The sequence below is a fragment of the Numida meleagris genome, chromosome 11 (genome assembly GCF_002078875.1).
Source record: "Numida meleagris isolate 19003 breed g44 Domestic line chromosome 11, NumMel1.0, whole genome shotgun sequence".
In the NCBI taxonomy this organism is placed as follows: Eukaryota; Metazoa; Chordata; class Aves; order Galliformes; family Numididae; genus Numida; species Numida meleagris.
Genome location: NC_034419.1, coordinates 18,143,185 through 18,166,440, shown reverse-complemented (window position 1 = coordinate 18,166,440; position 23,256 = coordinate 18,143,185). Strand labels below are relative to the sequence as shown.

Here is a 23,256-nt window from a genome sequence, read left to right as displayed (position 1 = left end):
ACACCCACCCCCTGCCCCACCCGCGACGACGCTCGCCCACAGCTTTCTTAAAAAATAAACAAAACGTCTTATACAAATGTTACAGTCACTACATGATCCATCCATCCATCACATTCACATGACTGCACAAATTGACTTTTATTAATAACGTCTACACTTTTTTCAGACAGCTTAGCAGTTCTTCTTTATCCATATGGTACCCGCTCTTCTTCCATTCCTCTCGTAGCTGCTGTAGCGCTGACCCAATTTCTTTTCCACATGTTATACCCATTTTCCGTAAATCATGGCCACTAACAGGAAAAGTAGGAACAGTCCACTGCTGCATTGCTTTCAAAAGCTGCTCTTCTCCTTGGTACTTCAGAAGTTCCAAGATCTTCGAAATTGTATTTGCTTCCCTAGACTGAAAAAAAGAGGATTTGTTACGAGATTATATTGCACAATTCCAACAGTGCTGTACTCCACCTATAAGCATTATTCTGCACAGCAATCTGTAATTATGTAACTGAGTTTTAAAACTCAGTCCGGCTCAGCCTGGAGATTCCGGCAAATACTTGGAACCCTTTGCATTTTATGTAATAGCTTTTCAACCCTCATCTTCAGCCTGCATCCACACAGGGTCTCCTGCCTTCCCTGTGGCAGACTGACATCACCACTACTCTCAATCACTGCAATAAAAGTGCTAAACTTACTTCATTACTTGAAGTTCACTTTGGAAGTAGTTGCCCATTTAACAGTAATTCATGAAGAACACATACCACTGTTCCAGGCATTATGCAAACACTCAATAAATAATTGCAGAATTTGAATATAACATGAAAAACTGAGGTTCAGATCCTGTCTCATGCGTTAATGCACTAGGGGAAAGCGGTTGAGACAGTATAGCAAAGTCTCAGGCCCTAGCTATGTTCACAGGAACAGTTTCGGATGACCGCATCCAGCTGAACTGAGTTTTAAATTTAGTTAAAAATGTTGCTACGGAACACAAGCTGCATGGATCAGCTATAATTGGTTTTCATTTTTAAAATCTTTTTTGTTAACTTACTTAAGACAGTCTTCTAAGTGGGAAGCAAAATATAAGAAACTACTTATCACCTTGCAAAAGTAAGCTCTGCTTAAGAACATAGGTTTTATGTTGCTGCAAAAATATGCCAGGACAGACAGTTGCAAAAGCACTTGTCAATTTCCACTCTCTAGATTCAAAACAAATGGAAAAAAAAGTAAGTGCCAGACAAATGAACTGGTCTGCCAGTGATTCCTCAAAGTATAACAATATGAAATACACTTACATCCATTATGAAGTCTTGATATGGTTTAAGTGGTTCTGGACCCATCGCTTTAGTTAACTCCTCACGGTGTTTCAGCAAAAAGAAGCCAAGGTTTTTCTCCTCTTTTGAGATTTTCAGCCTCAAATCGAGGTTTGTTACATCATCCTTCACCTTGAACAACGATGTCAGAACAGTCATGGGTTTCGGACACAAATTTTCAGTATTTTTACTGACTCTTTCAAGTTCCTCCAGACTTCCATTAACTGGTAAACCTAAAGGGAAGAAGAGGAAAAAAAAAAAAACAATCAAGTGTTGTTAATAAGAACTAGAGATGTTAACAACAGGAAAAAAAAAAAAAAAAAAAAGCCTAATTTATTTCCAGGTAGAAACAAAGAAGTTTCATCTCATTTCTATTCCTCATTTTCTATTCCTCTATCATTTGAAGTCATTTCACTTTACCTATGTATTGAGCAACATCCAGCTCGTACAGAAGTTGAACCAAATGATTTACATGGTTTCCAATTAGAATTTTTTTCAGTTCCACCCAAATCCTTTCTCCTGATATGCCAGCCAAACCTTTGGCATTTTCTTTAATTGCTTGCAGTGTGCTGGAGTCATGATCACCAGGTTTTTCTGCGATTCTTCCATAAAACCTGTCCAAATAAAACGGCTCCATGTCACAACGGACTGAGAACAGTTATTCCATTTCTTACTGCTACTCAGAGAATTAACGTCATGACAAATGTTGATTACTCCACTTTAAAATACTGCAGGACAAAAAAAAAAGCCACCATGGTAATTCTGAAAAATTCTGAAATCTGCAATGTTTTTCTACTGCAAATCTTAGTTCTTCACTGCTCTTTCCACTTCAACAAGCAGTACTACAAGAGAAAACTACAGAGAAATTATATGACTTGCAGAAGTTCAGTGCCAAAGGAAAAGGCACAAGACAGGTTAAGCTGTTACACTGTTGAAAGCAAATAAACCAATCCTGATCAGATTTACTCTCCTCCTCTCAGCTTGCAGAAAGCTTCAGGGTGAGTAATTTCACTTCTGTTGATTACGTGTCAACAAATGGACATCAATAAACTCATTATTTTGCTTTAAATTATATTTGTAACAGAACTGCTGAGAAGCCTGATTTCTAAGGACAGTGTATTTTTTACTCACATAAAGGAAACAGCAGCCAAAATTTGTGATAGTTTCATTCATCATTTTTTTAAGAAAAAGCTTTGTCTGAATTTTGGTTTACAACTTTTTCCATGAAACCACTCCATTCCTACATCTCCAGTTAGTCATCAGAAGTACTTATTTTCATTTCCTCATCTAGAAAGAGTGAAAGCTAGTACCTGAAATATCTTAGGATTCGTAAATAATCTTCTTGTATTCTTGCACTTGCCTTTCCCACAAATCTTATTTTCTTGTTTTTCAAGTCTTCATATCCGTTAAAAAAATCATACAGCATCCCATCCAAACCTAGCAGATGAAAAAACATAAGATCAGAAGTTCATAAACATTCTTATTTGAAAATGCAGAGGACAAACGGTGTGATTTGCTATGGCTTGCCCTATTTGTACAGAGCTTTTGGCTGACAGCAGTATAAACAAACAAAATGGAACAAGAGGAAAAATTTACTGTCATCATTTGAAAAGCAGTGTTTCACCTACAGATTTAGTGTTGAAAGAGTTTTACCTAAAAACATGGAATTGACAGTCAGATCCCTCCTTTCAGCATCCTTTTCCCAGTCAGTGGTGAATTCCACCTCTGCATGTCGTCCATCGGTGACAATATCTATTCTAAGAGTAGTAATTTCAAAATTCTGTTCATGGAGCTGAAAATCCCACAGAGATTGTTATTTCAAATCAATCATGAATATAAACATAAAGGCTATATTTTTTTTCTGCACCACATTGGTTTGCATGTAGCCAGCTCAAGCACAAACTGTACTGTATGCAAACACATACCATGTTTCCATCCAGAGCAGACATCAAAACTCACAAATACCTTTAAATAATCCTTGCATTACTCATCATAATAAATTTTTTCTAGATATAGCCTGCAAAAATCCTCCTGCAGAAGATTAGGAAGCAAAGGAATGAGCAGGATAGAGGAAGCAAGACCTGAGAAATCAGGAGTAGGAGGAGGAAAGCATAAGAATCAACTTCCCCACTTGACACGCTCAGGGCGGCCTCCATGTACAGTCAGAGACCCAAGCCCAATCGTAAACCAACCCTGGCAGTGATGGTTCCATGTTTTTCTCCTTTGTTATTGATCAGACGAACACCAGCAGATGTGAACATGTCCTTCATCTCTTCCGGTGTAGCCGTAGTGGCAAAATCGACATCTTGTGGCGTCATCCCACTTAGCAAGTCCCTCACAGCCCCTCCTGCTATTCTCAGCTCATAGTTCTTCTTCTCAAACAATTCTGGGAAAGAGAGGGAAACCATAAAGCACCCTCCACAAGAAAAAAAAACACAGCCCACTGGAAGCCATAACATTCTTTGTCACAGACTAAGTTCACAGATGCATATTCAGGGAAGGGCAATGAAGTTGTGAAGGGTCTGGAGCACACGTCTTATGGGGAGCAACTGAGGGAACTGGGGTGGTTCAGTCTGGAGAAGAGGAGACTCAGGGGAGACCCCAGCACTCTCTACAACTGAAAGCAGGTGTACTAAGGTGGGGGGTCAGACTCTGCTCCCGGCTAACAGCAACAGGATGAGAGGTGATGGCCCCAGGGGAGGGTGAGGCCAGAAATTAGGAACAGTTTCTTCTCCAAAGAGCCATCAGGTGCCAGCACAAGTTGCACAGGGGGTGGTGGGGTCACGGTCCCTGAGGGTTTTCCAGGAACGTGGCGATGTGGCCCTGAGGGATGAGGTGGGTGGGTCGGGGTTCGAAGGAGGGATCTCTGAGATCTTTTCCAACCTCCGTGGCTCTGTGATAGCTGCAGGGATACACACTCGAACGTACAGTAAGCTTCAAGTATGTACGTGCCACACAGTCTCATGCAGAACGCAGGCTGGCCAGGTCTGATTGCCACAGGGGGTGTCTGGGGAACCAGCCAGCAGCAGCTCGGCACCGCCCTGTAACGGCAGGGCGCAATGAACCCGCGCTGACGGCACCGCAGTGCCGTAGAGTACATGCCCTGAGGAACAGAACCGCGCCGGGCAGAGCCGCAATAACCCCTCCCTACGATGGACACGGGGCCCGGAGCCGCCGCACGGAGCGGCTCGGGGTCATCGCCCGCCCCGCCCCGCCCCGCTCACCTGCCACGCTGCGCAGCCCCGGCGTGAAGAGCGCCTGGAACTGCGGGGACTGCAGCTTCATGACGCGCGCCGCGCCGTGCCGCAGCCGGAGAGGCGGGAGCAGCCGGGCCCTGCAGGGCAGAAGCAACACCTCAGCCCACATCTAGGGGAGAAACAGCGAAACGCCGCGTTAGGCCCCGGGCCTCTGCCGCGGGGAGAGGCCCCGCAGGAGCCCCGCACTCACCCGCGGGCTGCCGGCCTCGCTAGGCCCGAGGAGCGGCCCCGGAGCGGCGCAGCGCGATGAGCTCAGCGGCGCGACACGCCACGCCACGCCCCCCCNCCCCCCGGCTCCTCACGGGCGCCCCCTGCTGGCCGCGCCGGGCCTCGCGGCTCCCGTGCTCTGACCCGGGCTGAGGCCGCAGCCCCACGTCAGCGCCTGGCGCTGCAGCGTTTCCCAGCGTCCCGGTTCAGGCTGTGACACGGCAATTCCAGGGCAATTCCACTGCACCGTGCCCGCTCGCCGTGATCCTCAGGAAACAACTCTATATACCTCCACGCAACGCATTACGTTACGGCAGTTCACACCCAGGAAGGCAGGTTCCCTGTCGGCGTCTCAGCACCCCGCCTACCTCCTTCTGTAACGAAGTGCAAAGTAGCTCCTGTGACAAATGGAGAAACTACTGACTGAGGCGCTCGGTCCGTGCAGGGCGGGCAGTGCCTCTTCCAGGGGTGCAGGGCGGGCAGCAGGCTCTGGGCTTTCTGCTTTCCTTCTAAATAACACTGGTGTGGCACGATCTGGGCGTGGGGAACGTGCATGGCACAGATCTCCCAGGACTGGAGGACCTGGCTCGCCTGTCGTGACGCCTTCTGGATCCGCCAGGACGCTGCATCCCTCCATGTACACCCCCCCACACCCAATCCCCTCCGTGCCATCGCACTGCTGGTTCCATAACCGGGGCAGGGCAAAGCTCTCCGTGCTCCCCCCGGCAGCACTGCTGTGGGATTTGCAGAGCTACGCCTGCAGGAGCTCACCCAAACACTGCTCCAACCGAGAGCTTGGTTCCCTTTGAAGTTCCAAGCCGGAATAAATCTCTGTCTCAGCCAAGAATGCTACGGGTGCTTTGTACCTGAAAAGAGGTGTTACACAGATCTGTTCAGCCTTTCAAGTGCCCAACAGATCAGCACCTCGCTGTAGAAAGGAGAATGCTTACGAGCACAAAAGGGTTTTTGGAATGGGTCATTCCCAAAAACATCTCAGATTTACAATAATTTTGTCAGGCTTGTGTAAAGAACATAAGCTTTTCTTACCTTTTTTTTTTTTTTTTTTTTTTGTGACCGCTTCTTTTGTTAAATATCCTGCCTCGCCTTTAGAATAGATCTCTTTTCTGCTGGAACACCGAGCTGCAGCTGTCAGAGCTCTCTGCTCAACAATTAGCTGTTTATTCAGGGATGCACAGTTACAGACAACAGGGCACCTAACCGATCCCAGTGCCTCCCAGCAGGATTTGATTACATCCCTCATTCCCGGCTGACGTTTGTCTAAAGATGCCCGGCCATAGTTTCCTGCTCCCCTCAGCCCAAGCACTGAAGGTGTTCCCTAACATCTAACCTGAATTTTACCTGTCATTACCTTTTATTTCTAGTCCCTCAGCGCAATGGACGTGAAGAACAGGTGAAAGCCTCCATATGTGCTCTAAGATTGCACCTCTGCATGTGCTTTCCCCTAGCTTGTTTTGAGGAGTTTCTCCACTGGTTCAGGCTTTCCTAGCATGCGTCACTGCGCGCTGACCTCCTGTTGTTTGCTCCACGTCTTCCTTCAGTGCAGCATCTGAACAGGGCAGTGCTTGGAGTGGAAGCTTTATCAGTGCTGAGCAGAGCAGAAAGATTGCTTCATGTGTCTTGCAGAGGATGCCAGCTGCCCCAGGGCGCGTTTTTCTCAAGTGCACGGCAGTTGTTCAATCCTCTGTCATTTATGGCCTGGCATAACCCCAGATCCTTTTCTGTAGAGCGGATACCTAATCACTAATTGATTACTAATAGCTTGTAATTTGCAGTTAATAGTGCCTAAATGTGGTTGAGAACTTGACCATGCTGAACTTCCTTAAATCTAGTTCTAGTCTCCGAAGAACTCACCTCTCCCAGCTTGCATCACCTTCACAGTTAGAGGAGTTCTCTGTATTTGCAATCCAGGTTTCTAATGTGTATGTCATTAGCCCTCTCACGGTTCCTCTAGGCCTGTTACGAACAGACACACTTTCTGCTGGGTTTTCTCTAGGCCCTGAGGTTGTTTTCCACTCCTTTTGAGCCTGTGTTATCCGACCTTCCCATGGATCACAGCTCAAAGCTCTCTGCACGAGATTGGGAAGCTGGTCTTGCTCTGGTGCCAGTAATTTCTCAGAATACCACTGATTGATAGACACGTGTCTCTACGGCAGGATGACTGGATAAGATCATACTGCACAGTCTTTCCAGCAGCATTAGGATTTGATTTTCTAGGGGATTTTTCAACTTGGCATGTCAGTGCTGGTCAGTAAGTAGATTCTTTGCGGTGAGTGTTTAAACATTCCTGGCTCTCCAATAGTTAGTAGAGCATGATCAGACCCTAGACTATGGTATATAACTAACCCTCAATACATAAAGTAAAACCACGTGCTAGAACAGAGCCTTCCATCCTGTGGTTAAATCTGCAGTTCCCTTTTACAATGCATGCTTGTCTAACTTATCATCTCCTATCATTTCTGAAGTACCTATCACGTCTGTACTTAAAAGACAGCAGTTACAAAAGGAACCCACAGGGAGATGACCCAGAGGATGCCTGAACAAACAGAGCAGGCTCTTCACAGAACTTTGGAGGCTCTGCAGGTAACCTCCCGGGATTTACGTTGCGGTTTGGTTTTTTGTCTTGTTGTGCTTTGTTTGAAGGCTGCCAGGGTCCCACTTTGTTAAGTCATCTTTGCATTGTGCTGGGAAATGCATCTGGAATACGATCCTGACCAGCTGCCTCTCAGATAGTGGAACTTGTGTCAGTTATAAGTAAGAAAGTCATTACCATTTCAGCTATTCACTATGGTTTAGATTTACACCGCACTGAGAAGGAATATTCCCTTCCAAGAAGGGAATGCATCTTCTACCTTCTACTCATTGCTTTTTACTGTCTATAACCAAAACCATAAACGAGGCTTTTACTCATCCTGAGAACTTACTATACCTATTTCTGTGGGGATTATAATCTTGTTTGTACATTTTTGTTAACCTTTTTTGATTTTATTTTCAAGAATTTATCACATTAAACGAACAGGTTATCATGGACTGTGTGATATCATTCACGAATGGTAATACAATTGGAAAAAATCTCGGAGGCATTGTTTAAGCATAAATGTATGGTATCAGTAATAGTTCCCTGGTTGTGATTCACGTATATTTTGGAAGAACCAAAACATCTGACCAAAATGTCTGTCAGTGACCCAACCTACGCAAGAGCAAGCACTGACTCTCCAGGAATAATCCGTTAGAAAACTCTAGAGGTTCAATTAGCCTCATGAACACTTTGGCTAGCAGAATACTAGATACACGCAGAAAACGAATATAGATAATGAGCAGGCTTGGACATTAAGAAACACACTGTATTGTGGATTATGCATCATTTTAATGAGCTAAGCATTCATACACCATTTTTAAAAATAGTTACTGTGTAGCAGAAGTATTCCAACTGTGATCAATTGGATTGCTTCCAGTCCCTGGGTTATTTATTGGAGGTTCAGTGAGAACTGATGGGTTAAAGATGCTTTCTCTGCTCATTAACGTCTGAAAATATTATGTTTTTCATACAAGCAATTGCTGTAGATGCCCCAGGGAAGCAGTGTGATTGGGCTAGGAGGGCGTATTTCTCTTCTGTAAGAACATTTTGGAAAGCTGCTGTTCTGTATTTCCATGTTGTTTATATTAGGTTATACATGAATGATAACACACAGATTTTTTTCCCCCAGTACTTCATGAAACAATCTGTAGGAAGCATAAGAACATGCTGTTTTCAAGCATTAAAAATAGTCGCTCATTTAAATTAGAAACAAACAAAATAGTTTCTCTTACGCCCAATAATTAACACTGGAGAATTAGCCTTGAGGTGAGCACAGAGACTGCTTCTTCAGTGAAATGGAAACTGGAGAACAAATTTCAGCATGTAGCCATTTGATACAGTGACAGCTAAAAATACAGATATTTCTGCTCTTGGAGTGCCTGGGACTCCACCAAAAGCCAATGTACCTGAACCCGACTCGCTCTGCTGAGAGATGCCGTAGCTCCATGACTGCTGCTCTGAGCACCCAAGCATGACAACGCTGAAAACAGTAACTTGTTCAAGGGGGCCTGGCAAAAGCAAACAGCACAATGCGATGTGGTTAGTCGTACTTGAATTTAGCTACAGCAAGCTGTATTTTCCTGCAAGGGAATGAGAGAAGTCTGTGGCCTGCAAGGTTTTATTGCTTTGATCGTGTAGCTGTGTGTACCTGTAGCATGCTCCATGGTTTGCGTGCTTAACACTTGGGCTTGTGCTTGGTTGTAGCTATCAGCCTGTCTGTAAAAAGGTGGCAAGCCCTGCACTCTGATACATGGTCGTTCCCACTGACCATCTAAACATTATGGCCAGCATGATGAGAGTTTGTCTGACCCTCCTTTGGATAAGAATCATGCTCCAGCCACTCACACTTCAGTGTAAAGCAGGTAAGTCCTTTCCCTTCCATCAATGGCATTGTTCCTGACAGCAGCTTTATGTCCAGGAATAAAACTGCACTTATCTGCAGAAACAAGGCAACATAGAACATCGCTGGCAGCAGCCCTGGTGCCTGTCCTGGTACATCAAGAACCTTAATGCTGGTGGTTTTTTGTGGGCATCTCAACAAGGAACATTTTGGAGAAAGCAGTTTGGGGCAGTCTGTGTGGGGGTTTTCTGACTCCCCAGGAGGCTGTTTCCCTAATGCAAAACACTTGCTTGAAAGTTGAACAAATGGGCATTACACTTGCTTGAAAGTTGAACAAATGGGCATTAAAAGCTGCCTGGGACATGGCAAACGAGGGAGGACGGGCTCTGAAGCACTCTCGAAGTGGAAGGGAGTAGATTGATAATTTCACTGCCTTGCTATTTATATGCAAACATTTCTCCCCAGCATGAGATCTTCTTCATTTCCATAAGAGCTCCAGGAATCCCTCTTGCCTTGTCATTTTAAATTATCATTCCCATCCTTTCTGTGTTTTCTTCCATTTAGGCCTAATTCCTCTCTTCATCATACTTTTCTTTCCTTTTCTTGTGGCTGTCAGCCTTCACTTAGAAGCCCCCACGTCATGCTGTTCTGCAAGCCTGGGTCCACGGGAATGGATCGTTTGGCTGATCACTTATTGACCTGTTCAGTACAGATGCCCAGTGCCTAGGGGATCAAATTGAAAAGCCTGGACCTAATTAACAAGCCAAATGTAATGTGTTATTGTAATTATAAGGATGAAACGGTGGTAAAAAAAAAATCATTTTTAATCTAAGCTTTAAGTAAATTCTTATTTGATGAAGTTTTGGTTGTTATTTAAATATATATTTCAAATATCAGAAATGCTTTCTGAAAAACTATTGAGAGAATATAATATTGAAATGAAATCCTTTATTGTTTTTTGTATTATTGCTCATTACATATCAATAGCTATTGGCCTAAACAACTCACTGGATTACTGCACTAAGAATATTTTTGTTTTCTTCCTTACAGTTCAGGTTTTCCCACCTGTTAACTTCACCCTGACAGTCTCTGCATTAGCACAAGTGCTTCTACGCTGGAAGCCAAGCCCTAATCAGGAACAAAAAAACTACACTATCAGATACGATGTGAAAATCTTAACTCCTGTGTTTGAAGAGGTAAGACAAAAATCAGTCCAGGATGCTAAGAGGGCTGACTTCTTGTTGAGTCAAACAAGGGTGCAGAAGGTGTGATGCATGTGATGCACTGCCTTCAAGGTTTCAAGTAACCGTGTAGTGAAGCACTCAGCTAACAGCCCATCCTTTGTAGATCGCTCTTAGCAGATCCCTTAATTAAGCTTCCATCTTGTGTTGCTTATCTGATTTTTTTTTTTTTTAAATTTTCAAGTATGATACAATGAAGACTCACAGTTTCCGAACAGCTGTACTTCACAATGGTTTCTCTGCACATGTCCGGACATTACTTTTCCATAAGGGCCTTCAGATGACAAGTGACTGGGTGACAGCGGAACTCCAGGCTCCGCCGGGTAAGAAGAAATGAGAAGGAGGTCTGAATTTGTGTTCTGTCCTCGTCTGTGGAGTAGACATCAGAAGACGACAGGTTTAATACTAAATAATACAACATTTCCCCTTCCACCTGCTACAATGGTTTTACGCAATTATTTATACCATCTGAAGATGCACAACATGGATAACCCATGTAAAAGATTGTAAGAATTACTTGCTAAAGCTAAGATAACCTACTCCCATCCACTCAAGGATAGCAAAGGATGATACTGCCTTGAATCCCAAGGTGTACAGAAAGTACGTAATGGTGCTGTGTGGTACAAACTTACCAGTGATTTTGAGGAATCTTCATCCTTCCATAACCGGTAGAACTGTGTGATCAATAACAGGACTGGATACAACCTAGATAAAATGGACCAAAGACTGTAACCAAAGTGTCTTAGAAGCATCAATTTCATGCAACTTCTGTAACAAGTGTTAATTTTTTTCCTGTCTTATAATTTTGTGATTCTGTAGGTGCTGAAAATACAGCTGTCACTGATTTGTCCTGCGTTACTCGCTTCACCGTTTCTAGTACTGTTTCTCTCCGTTGCACTTGGCTTCCTGGCACAGGGGCACCAGAAGATACTAAGTACTTTCTGTTTTACAGGTTGGTGTCTTCTCCCATTTTACTCAGCACAAAATTCCTTTAAGAGCATTTCTCACAAAATGTTTTAATTTAGGTATCAGACCTACACGGAAGAATGCCAGGATTATATCACAGACAAGTGGAACAGGAATACAGAGTGCAGATTTTCAGTGACTCATATTGCTCCCGATGAGATCGACGAGCTCATTGTAATACACATTAATGGCTCTAGCAAGTATGCTGCAATCAAACCTTTCCAGCAGTTATTTAACCAAAACGCCATTGGTGAGTAAAAACAAACAAACAACTAACTAAATAAATGAAGTCCAGCACAATTATGAAATATTTGTAAGAGAATATTAGTGTTATCGATCCCCCAAATAGCTGTTGATCCATTTATTTTTTTTTCCAGTTTTCAGCAACTTTCCTGGTTATGTTTAAAAAAAAAACAAAAACCAGTTTGAATCAGTCTATGATTAATTTCATGATTTTGCAAATAATAATTTCATAAATACTTTCCTCCTTCAATAATCTAGTTTTCCTAATCATATAAGTGTATTTTTTAAACTCTTTTTCTTATTTTGTGCAATAGTTATTCCTCTTTAATCTTTACATTTTCTGCCTAAAATGTGAAATAACTTCAAGAATTCTAGGCCCTACTTGAAAACTCTATCAATTTATAAGCTGCTTGAATTGCTAGTATTTAAGCTTCACTCTCTATATAACTTACCGGTGTGATTTTCTTTTTGTAGAGAAAGTGAATGTTCCCAGAAACATCACTGTTTTCTTAGAGCAAAACGATCTCGTGGCCACATGGGAGAAGCCACTTTCTACTTTCCATAAAGGCTGTTTTGAATATGAATTTTACCTCATCAACTTGAAGTCAGGTAACAAGCAGGTAATTGCTTCTCTGGTGCCCAAACATTATATTTCATTCCTGCCTCTGAGCTGACTATCCTGTATAGATAAAGATTGACTTTATGCAACCTGGAGAAAAAGTCTTCACATTCATAGATATGGCACACATTTAAGATGATTTAAATTAAAACCTGCTATCAGTGCATGTTTGGAACTATGGACTCTTGGTGAAACTTGCGTCCTATTTGTGACTAGGGTTCAACAAAGCCAAAATCTCATCAGTTTTCATATTTTGCCTCCTTGCTGGATATCATTTGTGCCCGCAACAAACTACCTCCAAGAGAGCTTGGAAAACAGAAGAACAGAAAAGAGTTACTCACTTGTACTGTGTCTGGTTTCAGCAGGATGAAGGTGGACAGTTCTCAAAATCCAGCATTAAATGTCTGAAGGAAGAATCCAAAATGAAGCAAATTTCAAAAGCTTTGCTCTGAGATACTGATATACTAGGAGAGAAGTGGTACCTGTAAAGATAGACAACTTTCTTCAAAAGCAGTGCCTGATGCTTGCTGTTAGTCTACTAGAAAAGCTTTTGAAAATAAAAAGATAAACACGATTAAACTGTTTTCTAAATTCTTTAGTCTCAAACAATCTGTAACAGCATGGGATTGTTTTTTTAACAGGTATCTAAAACATACTCCCATGACTTCAGATTACGGATTGATGTTACCTGCAGATATTCCATACAAATAAGAGCAAATTATCACATGTGTTGTGTAAGTGGATTTTGGAGTGACTGGAGTGAAACTCTTTATATAGGTAAGAATTACATGCATCAGTCTTGTAATGAAGTATTAATACATTGCTGGAAAGCACATACTGCCCAATCATGAGCACGTGCAACACTCCCTTAATTTTAATAGAAAGCAGCAAAAATAGATGCTCCAAGATGCTAATGCTGGAAGTTAATATGAGTGGTCACACCGGTTTTTTCTCTACTGGAGCTATCTGAAATCTTAAAAACAAAACAAAGCAAACCATCATTTGGAATATGATAATTTGCCTCACTTTGTTCTGTATTTCCTACTTGCTGAACATTTTTTTTTTTTTCTGGGAGCAGCAGTTTTCTTATCATGGCACGTTATCAACTGTTTGTTCTTAGACATCCTGCTTCGCTGTTATCTTTTGAGTTTCTTCACTTCCTGGTTTTCACTAAAAAAAAGGCAAAAGAAAGTCTGACTCTCTTCTGTTCACTGTACTTCTCCCTTTCCCCTGTAGCAGCAGTCCTCTAGCTTTGTTAAAAATTGAAATACAATTCTGGATCCTTTCCTTGGGCTGTGGTGATCAAACCCTGTGCAATGCAGGTACGTGCTGCCAAAGCAGGCGTTGTTAAAGTTCACCCTGATGCCACCTTTCTCTAAGAGGTTGTTTAGAAGTGCTATAGTCAAACCAAGTGCTGAAGTCAAACAAAAGGTTCGTACGTGGGAGTACCCACCGCCAGGGCTCACGGTTTATGATCATTATGTCAAGTTTGGGGCTGGGAGGTGCCTCACAGCACGTCTGTGCTGTCCCAGTTCTGCTTTCCCAGCAAATCCAAAGAATCTGAGGGAACCTCTCTGTCAGCTGAAGCATTTCTGGATCCGTCCCTGTCCTGCAGCGTGATGATGACTGGGGAACCGGGAAACACAATTGTTAATGACACCTCTACTAAGAGGCAACAAATACCAAATATGAGAAATTCATTTGGATGGTAAACAAGGCAAAAAGGAAATTAGTCTTCCATTACAAAAAAAAAAAAAAATAATCTTAAACATATCCAAGAACAGCATCAATTTCTTCAGTTTTTCTTAGGAAGGGGGATATTTAGAGGCTTGTTACAGTTTGTTGACCCAGCTGAGGTTACTCCATCAGTTGCTGGATTTCAGTATGCATTTCAGCCATTCTAATCCACTTTGCTGCCAGCTTGCTGTGGCTGTGAGGAGGATTCATGTGTTCCCTCTGTCTCTGTTATGTGTTCAAGGCCAGGCTGGATGGGGCTTGGAGCAACCTGGTCTAGTGGCTGGCACCCCTGCCCACGGCAAGGGGTTGGTACTAGGAGGTCTCCAAAGTCTCTGGGGAACACCATCAACCATCATAATATGGAAAAGACTTAGGACTGTTCTGTTTTTGGTTTGGAGAACAACACTTCCCAGCCTTTATGATAGGAGCCTTAACAAGTGGTTCGCACTGGGCATAACCCAGCTGGGTTGACAGTTACACCCCTAAACCTAATTTATTGAAAGAAAAGTGACAGCACTGCAGATTAAATAAGCCACCCAACCATGTTTGCAGCTGGAGGCTGGCTGGGGACTTCTGTTTCAGAGGCACGAAGGCCCAGGACAGATTGGTGCAGGCTCATGGCAGCGCCCACACCCTGGTCCCAGTGCCTACTCTGAGACAGCAGGCTCAGCTCCTTGTTTCTTAGGAAAAAATCTGGCCAAAATTGAATACTGTTTTTTCTACTGCACCAATAAAACCAACGTGTCTGCTGCTGGCCGATTTATGTCCTTTCAATTACCTGATAATGGCAGCGCTGGCATTTGATACATAGGACAGGTAGTTATTGGAAGCACACATGGACTCAGCAACCTTTTGAAAATGCAGTTCAATGTAAATGTTTGCGTTATGTGGCATAATGTGGCACAAAGTAATGGTCCTGGCCACTAAGCACGCCTTTCTAAAATACAAATGTTGACCTTGATAGAAGTACCTGCGTGTGCTCGCAGGCAGAGGCAGCAGAGAAATCCTCCCTGAGGAAATGCATCAGCAACAGCTCACAGGAAAAACTGCAGGTTTCAATGTCTTTTTTTACAGGCAAGTTTAAGAAGGCAGAGAAATGCAGTTCCTGTGGAAAGGGTGAACAGAAGTGAAGAGCAGTTTAATGGAAAACAAACAGGTTGTGCCTGAGGCTATAAGCAAGCAGTGCCTCTGCTGCCTGGCACATGTGGGGATGTGGTGTGACGCAGGCTGGCATCCTGGCAGTGCTGCTGGGCCGGGCTGCTCAGCTTGGTGGCAATACAGTGAAAGAAATGTATTGAGGAAGTCAGAATGTCAGCTTCATGGAAACTTCCCATTCCATTTTTAATTTGAGACACCCAGTCTGCATAGTTTGCATGCTCAACTGTGATCTGAAAACAGCTGATGAAACCTTTTGTAAAAGTGTGCTTAAAATAATCTGCACTAAGTTTTTTTTTTTTGTTTTTTTTTTTTTCCCCCCATGAAACTCAGGTGGAAACAAACAGGAGAATCTCATAGTCTGGATTCTCACTGTGCTTTGTGTATCCACATGCTTTACGGTCACGCTTATTGGTATTATATGCAAATCGTAAGTATTAATTTCTTCTTTCTAATTGCAGTGTACCTAAGTACTGGGTGTTGAACAGTTTGGGAGGTCATTAAAAACTTTGCTTCATTTTTAGAAGGGGCACTGAGTTTTATATTCAAGCATAATTATACAAAGCAAAAGTACTGAATAAGGAACAATCAGCCTCATTAATTATCAATAGTAACATTCAGCAAAACTGGTGGGTTAAGAGGGTCATTCAATTTAATTTTAAAAGAAAAAGGACCCCATATATCAAGTGAGAACATTTTCTTAAAAAGCTATTTGTCCATATCTCATTTCCTCACATAAATGGACATTACAGGGCTTTTGATTTCCAGAGGGGGATTCTGCCTTTAACCTCAGTAAAACTGATGAGACCATCTTTCACGGCCAAAATGTACATACAGTCCATGGTTTTCTCACTGGCCAGCACCTACACACAGTGTTAGGCCCTGGGCAAGTAGTCTGAATTTCAGGAGCGTGGTAGATGCTCTGAAGAGGTAGAAGTTCTTGTGCTCCTTTGAGCTTTCTTCTCCTCATCGCTCCTTGACAAGAACAAATGCATTGAACTATTTGGTTAGCTTATTTTTAAGTACTACAGAGGCTATGGATGCTAAAACAGATTCCACGCAGCCAAACTCCCAAAAATGTGCTGTAAAGAAACCCAGCTATATTGGATTTCTGTAGCAGAGACTGGTCAGGCCATAAGTGATGAATTAAAGAATCAACGTAATTAGAAGCTTCTTCCCTGAAACAAGCAGCAAGCAGCAATTTTCAGGCACACGATAAACACAGCTCCCCTCAATTTAAGCACTGTCCTCAACTCTGCTCATTTCTTATTAATTTCTTCAGTGCGTTTTGAATTAACAGCGATCCTGATGTATCCTGGCCACTTCTTTACTTCACTGTCCCTTCTTCTAGCCCTCCAGCCCACTCTGGGAGGAGGCAAGAAGTGCAAAAAGATGAAATGCAGTGGTTGGCCTGTATGTTTGTTGTTATCTGCAGATCTTAGAAAAAGAAAAGTAGAACAAGTTCTCTGTATCACAATTTCTTTAATACTCCCAGTTTTTACTGCTGTTGAAAATTCATGGAGCGTACCACGCAATTCAAGGCGCAGAATCATTTGAAATTTCATACAATTTAAAGACGTTATAAGGAATTTCATTATTCTAAAGGCTTCTATAAATTTTTCTGTGTGTTTACTGGTGATTGCAAGTATCAGAGGTAAAGATCGCTGCTACAAGGCAAAGTAGCCCTTCGGAGCAATTTGGAGAACCATTTCCCATCACTTACTTGCAGACCGATGAGGAAACTGTCTTGACAAAAAGCACAACTGAATGCTTTCCTCATATTCCCTCTGTCTTCATGAACAAGCATCCTCTACACTTCCTTAACCTGTGCCTCTGAACAAAATTGTCTCCTGGAGGAGATCCCCCAGGAGGATGTAGTTAATAACTCGCTCCCAGGTGCTCTCCACTTAATGCAATCAGGGCACTGAGTCACCCTGCTTACCCTATGATCGTTGTGCCCATTCTGCCCTCCACCTGGTTCCCCTCCCTTCTCTGCACCCCACACAGCCCATGGCCAGCAGCTGCCCAGCACCTGCTGCAGGGCAGTCATTTGGAACAGGTCGCAGGCAATCTCAGGGGAGCCCCGCCGTTAGTGAAGGCACTCCAGCAACCTGTGAAATCAAATATTTTACCCATCTCATCATAGAGGTTACAAGAACATACTCTCTTATTTTTGTTTATCTTTGGCCTCTTAAAGTCACAGCTCGTGGGAGAGTAGCAAATGTCAGAAAGACAAAGCACAACCGCTGAGACAGAGTTAAGCTAGGAGGGGCCCACAAGGTGTTTCCAAAGCCCAGTGGTCCAAATAGCACTAATGGCAAAGACTGCGGTCTGACCCATATAAAGTCAAACACAGATGTCTAGATCACTTTTTGTGACAAAATATTTAATCACTCAACTCCAACTTTTCAGTGTCCTGCCAAAAAAGACCAGGACCATACTGAGAACACCACTGTAAGCACCACAGCACTGGCCCACTGCAAGGACCCTTGCACCCGAGGGGCACGCAGCCACCACGAACCCAGGTGTGCTCCCATCTCAGTGCTGCTGGGCACTCGTGCACCCCTTCTTAAGCGTTTCCAGTCCAGAAGTGACGTGTAACTTAATGCTTATTGCTGACTCAATAAATGATTTTGGCACGGCTCCATCAAAATCTTTCATTGATGAAGAGCACAACTACAAATGCACCAATTCCAAACAAAACCACATCTCCATGTAACCACATCTGGTTACATTATACAGCAATAGTGTAAATCAAAACCATGCTCAGACTGAGGTAAGAGCAGGTTGCTTCCCTTCTGCTATTTCCCCGAGCATACTGGGAAGGTTTTTTCCGCTGCTTTCCCAAATTTCCACTCTTTCCTGGCAGCAGCCTTTCCCCAGCTGCCTCTGGCTGAAGCTGTTCAGGTCACTGAACTTGGGGTGTCACTGGCACCCCGAGGCAGATGGCAGTGAGTCACTTGGCCTTCCATCAGCTCCTTGAAAACCAGGTGCTGCTGGGACTGTGGGCCAGTGTGAACAGAGCTAAACTCAGGAAACAAAGGGTAATCTGGTTCCTCCAGTTCTGGTCCCTGCTAGGAGCTGGGGGAAGAGTCAGAGGACAAACCAGTCCCTCTTTATGCCCACAGAAATCCCACCTCACAACAAAGGGCCTTTTCAGTTCCCCCTGAAGCGATCATGTTTCTGCTGAGGACAATTGATTATTTACTGTATTGAGATTGCTTTGCTCTTCATGGTAGGAGCTCTGAAGATGGAGTGCCTGCATCAGGGTGTGCACGTTCCCCTTCTTGGCTGCATGCCTTCCCAAGCCCTGGTCCACACGCAGCAATGGCAGACATCCCCTAACTGGTTCAGCCAGGTCTTGCTGTGCCAGCTGTGGTACTTCCCTTCAGCAAATAATCAGTTCCCAATCAATGTCTCCTTAAAGGCAGCAGCTGCTCACCAGGAAGGTTTAGCTCCAAACTGATTGGAAATGCTTCGAAGAAGGAGGAGTGGGTGGGAGAGAGATGAGGATTTCTTCTGTCTCAAAATGAAAGCCTTGGAAAAGAGTAAGTCAGCAGCAGGAATTTATTTTAGACTCCCTGCTGAGGAGGGATAATAGGATAAAAGAAAACTTGACAGAAATCGGAAAGCTTTTGAAAGAAAGTCAAAGTAACCTAAGTGCTCAACGAACCAGACATCACCTAGAGCTGCCACAGAACAAATGGGGCAGGGGAGCGGGACTTGGCTGCAGTGCCCAGGGCTCAGGTGCTGCAGGGCCGCCGTGCCTCGGCCTTGCCTCTGCTGTGTGGGCACTAGGCCGGTCCGCACAGCAGCTCTGCACACTCCTCCTGGGCTAAGTTCTGTCATCTTCACTCAGGCCACGTTCCCATTAAAATCTGGCCCTGCTTGGACCTCGTGCCATCCAGAGGCAGACAGAGCCTTTCAGTGATTGAAATGTGTATTCTGTGCTCTGGGCTGCATCAAAGACAAGGAAACGGTTGCTCTGCAGCTCTCGCTACCACAAATGTACGTCTGCCCAAACGCTTGGGCCAGACTAAGGAATCATAGAATCACAGAATCACTAAGGTTGGAAAAGGCCTCTAGGATCATCAAATCTGACCATCAACTCATCCCCACAAAACGTAGCAGCTTACAGGCAGCCCACGCAATTCCTTGCAGCTGCTCTCCTGCCATGACGCAGATTATGTCTAGAAACCACGACCTGAGCATGAGGCAGCCTGTCCTGAGCACCCAAACCAGGGCCGCCCTTGGGAACAGCCCGGCACGGCACTGCTCTCCCAGTCAGGGCTGCTGGAGCCCCCAGGCCGGGCGCTTCCTGCACCACACAGCAGTGCTCTCACTGCCCTCTGCCTCTGTTTCTCACAGACAACACATGTGGAGCAAACTGTTTCCACCGATTCCAACACCCAGGATCAAGTTCAGAGATCCCTTTCCAAATCACTATGAGGTAAATATGTTAATCACTTTTGTTTTTTCTTAATCAGCAGAAGGAACACTTGTGCTGGTGTGCTGCTCCTTTCTTGTGGACTATCAGCACAGTGTTACTGAGTTACAACCTTTTGACCTCTTCAATTTCTAACGTCAGCGTTGAAGGTGGATGTTGTATGTGCTGTGCAGAGCCCAACAAATGGGAATTGGTGGGTGCAGTAATGCAGCACTGTGCCTGGCCTCGACAGTATAGTGTGCATTTAGCAACGCTGGCCTCGGGGCCACGTCACTGCTGAGGGGCAGCAGCTCTCACAGAACCATGAAAGATGGAAGAGATCTCTAAGATCCCCAAGCCCAACCCAACCCACCCCCACTGCCCACATCTCCACGTTCCCTGAACATCCCTAGGCACGGTGACCCCACCACTCCCTGGGCAGCCCATGCCAGCACCCAACCGCTCTTGGGAGAAGAAATGTCCTCTGATATCCAGCCTGACCCTCCCCTGGTGCAACCTGATATCCTTCTTGTAGTGAGCGGCCCAGAACTGAATGCAGCACTCAAGGTGCATGGCCTGGTTTGCAGATAAGTGTTTGGGGAAGCTTAAAAACAGCTGAAAACACCTGAGATGCGAAAGGCTGGGACAGGACTGAGCGCTGTTCGAGTTCCTAACACGCTTCAGCCGCAGGCACTGCGCCTCCAGCTCTGCCTCCTGTGCAACCGCTGCTCGTGGGAGCACAGCCAGGCACGGCGCTGCCTTGCCAGGGACTGGGGCTCAGCTCCCACAGAGCCGATTTATTTTGTGAAACTGAACAGTGAGAAATGCTCGTGTCCTACTGTTAAGCTGGTTTTAAGCCTTATTATGTTTGCTGTCGCTTCCCGGTAAATACATTTGCCTTTCAGATAAGATAAAACTCCTCATTGTCTGGTCGAGGAAGTGCTGCTCGGTAACTTGATTTTAATTTGTCCCCTCAGAATAGAGGTTTGATTTTTGGGGTATTATTCCTTGGTCCGGGGTCAAGGAAACAGGCTTAAAAGATTAGCGAATAATGTTTGTTTTTAATTAAAGCCATGGGTGTGAAATAACATGACTTAGGGTATCACAAATAAGAATGTGAGAGATGGCAAATATTAACTCTGCAGCCGGGAAACGGGAGCACACAGAGGCTGTTCTGTTCCCAGTGGCATCTCGGTGCTACCTTTGGTCCTGCTGTCCTTAAGGGCAGCTCGGGGTGGGCACAGGAGGTGAGGGCACGGCCCTGCTGCCTGCTAGGGACACGAGACCTTGGAGCTGCCTGCTATGAGCACTCCATTCCTAAATGACAGAGTAAACGGGGTGAGGTGCTGACAGCGCTGCCCCTGTGGGCTTCCCAGCAGCTCACGATGGCTCGCTGCCTAGGCATGGCTGCAGGGGGCTCGGTCGGTGCTAGAGCTCTGCTTGTTTTGCAGAGGGCGCGCAGCTGCCCCAGCGAGACATGGCTGGAGCCGGGCGGCCTGGCCGAGGGCCTCCCCTGCAGCGCTCTGCACGACGACGTCTTCTGAGGGCAGCCACGAGGCCACACGCTCAGAACTGCTCGACTGTGGTTCCGGCAGTTTTTTGTTCGTTCATTTACAACAACCGTGTGAGCGGTGCGGAAGGAGCACGGTGGTGCCAATGGCAAGGTGACAGCCCCGACCCACAGACATGGTGCAAAAGGTTACAGCGTAAGAGGAAAAAAAGAAGAAAAACAACATGGGAAAATGGCGCATGCTGATACCTTTCCTCAACCCCATCTATAAAACACAGCCTGCGAATGCAGTCCTCAGTTATACATAGCGAAGGACGTTTGCCAAGGAGCTCTCTGTGGTTTCACCAGGGCTTTCTGATACCAAAGGAGCTGGGCTCCTCCTCTATCGGTAATTCCAGCTGCCTTCAGATGGGTTTGAAAATCTGAGCCCGCTACTGCAACTTGCTCATCTTACCCATCCAAGCAAGTTATCACACCTGCCTGAAGCTGCCCGAGCAGCTCAGGTCTGGCCTTGCTGGCTGCTCTGCTCTTCTTGCACTGCCCAAAGAGCTTCCTGCCCACCCACCTGCCCCGAGCATGTAAACAAGGAATAATGAGACAAAAAAAACCCCAAAACACCGAGCAATGAAGTTGTTTGGAAAGTGCCTAAACATAATGGAGTTCCCAGGTGCTAAGGACTAAAAATAATTATAATAAATGAGGCAGCTCTCATCTGGGTGAAGTAGCATGGCTCCATCAAAATTAATGTAGCTCATTAATATAACAATGTTTCTGCCTCAAATGTCTCTACTGCTTGTGATTGGAATGGATTGGAGGTGCCCAGCTTTAACAGTCTGAAAATCAGTATTTCATTAGTAAAATCCTAAAAGCAAGATGAAAGAGAATTCATTTGCTGTATTTCATTTATGTCACGGCTTCAAGTACTCTAATAAATAAGATTTCTAAATATAATTTCATTCCCATTAAGGGAAAGGTGCTGCAGAGATTAATGCAATACATTTTGGTGCAGTTTGGACTTGAGCTGTGCGCTGTGACTGCTCCGCACTGGCGGTGAAAGCCTTCAGCTCTTGGGGCATCAGAGCTTGGACAGGTACCCAAGTTTCTACTACAAACTTCAGAAGTGACAAATAAGCTTTGGATTTTCTGTGCCCGGATTTCTGTGTTTTTTTCCCCAAAGCCACGCTCAGTGCCTGGAGCACCCAGGTGCCCCCACCGGGTGCCAAGCTCCCTACCTCCGTGTGAGTGTTGCTGCTCCTCCTTTCCTTCCTCACGCAACGCTCAGAATCACAAGCCCATGCTGCTGGTTGGGAGCCGATGAATCACCCCGACACGTGGCCGGGCTGAGTGCTGCGTGGCCCTATAGTGGCACGAAGACATTAAAACATGAATTTTTTAATTACTTCTTAGGTTGCATTCCAATGAAGAAGAAATCTTTTCAAAGCCATCACTATTTTTCCTCGTTTTAATAAATCTTTTTACAATTCCCATAGAAGATAGCAGTTTTAAAATTTCTTTCTAAAGACTGAATCGGATACCAGGCCGTTTTGGTTTTAAGCATCACGGATGGGCCAAGTGCAGTGGGTTCCTCTGAGACATCAAAGGAAACACCCAAGATTGGGTGGCTCCAATCACACAACTTCTGCTGCCACACATAAAGCACAGAATTGGAAACACAAAACGTGAAGAAGGAAGCGATGCCTTACCTGGGGGAGTGGGGGAAGCATTTGTTTTGTTTCTGATCCTTTTCCATATCTCGGCGAGACTCGGAGATGCCCGAGCTGCGCTCCAACCGCACCAGCCCACACAGAAGTTTTGCAAGGTCACAACTCTACAGCAACAGCTGCTGTCAGCCCCACAGATTTATTCTAAAGCGGACTCCACTGCGGCCCCCCAGGTGGGGAGGAGCCAGGTGGGCGCAGGGCGCTGACATTTGTCACTGCAGGTGCAAAGGGACGGGGCGGAGAAACGCTCCCGGCAGACAGGTATCTTTACAAATGACAGAATATTTATTAACAATACCTTTAAAAAAAGGTTACATCTGCTAGTTCACCGATAAATATCATTTACACTGGGGAGAAAACTACAGCTCTTTTTTTTTTGTTCCATTTTTCTTGGTTTTGTGGGTTTTTTTTCTTTTTTTTTTTCCTTTTTTTTT

At 44.7% G+C, this 23,256-nt stretch overlaps 2 protein-coding genes and 1 long non-coding RNA gene across 5 annotated transcripts; 1 reads left to right on the top strand and 2 right to left on the bottom strand.

Annotated features, from left to right (window-relative positions):
- On the bottom strand, positions 114–4,840 carry TRNT1 (tRNA nucleotidyl transferase 1). 2 transcript variants are annotated; one of them, XM_021409791.1, is made up of 8 exons: positions 4,752–4,840; positions 4,529–4,670; positions 3,497–3,690; positions 2,958–3,096; positions 2,615–2,741; positions 1,725–1,918; positions 1,287–1,537; positions 114–400 (listed from the first exon to the last, which is right to left on the bottom strand). In XM_021409791.1, exons 2-8 carry the CDS (start codon positions 4,668–4,670, stop codon positions 152–154), a joined length of 1,296 nt encoding a protein of 431 aa, XP_021265466.1. In that variant the 5' UTR covers positions 4,752–4,840; the 3' UTR covers positions 114–151. The 2 variants fall into 2 exon arrangements, with proteins under 2 accessions (XP_021265466.1, XP_021265467.1); XM_021409792.1 differs by having other exon boundaries at positions 4,529–4,638.
- Positions 5,855–23,249, top strand: IL5RA (interleukin 5 receptor subunit alpha). Of its 2 annotated transcripts, XM_021409702.1 has the most exons (11): positions 5,855–7,369; positions 9,069–9,226; positions 10,255–10,400; positions 10,630–10,768; positions 11,265–11,397; positions 11,471–11,661; positions 12,129–12,274; positions 12,915–13,050; positions 15,499–15,595; positions 19,534–19,615; positions 21,043–23,249. In XM_021409702.1, the coding sequence occupies exons 2-11, from the start codon at positions 9,115–9,117 to the stop codon at positions 21,133–21,135; spliced, it is 1,275 nt and encodes a 424-aa protein (XP_021265377.1). In that variant the 5' UTR covers positions 5,855–7,369; positions 9,069–9,114; the 3' UTR covers positions 21,136–23,249. The 2 variants fall into 2 exon arrangements, with proteins under 2 accessions (XP_021265377.1, XP_021265378.1); XM_021409703.1 differs by lacking the exons at positions 19,534–19,615; positions 21,043–23,249 and adding an exon at positions 17,578–19,511.
- On the bottom strand, positions 7,397–12,830 carry LOC110404918. Its single transcript, XR_002442566.1, has 5 exons — positions 12,615–12,830; positions 12,245–12,333; positions 11,078–11,150; positions 10,651–10,814; positions 7,397–8,872 (listed from the first exon to the last, which is right to left on the bottom strand). It is a non-coding gene; the product is annotated as an uncharacterized LOC110404918 (long non-coding RNA).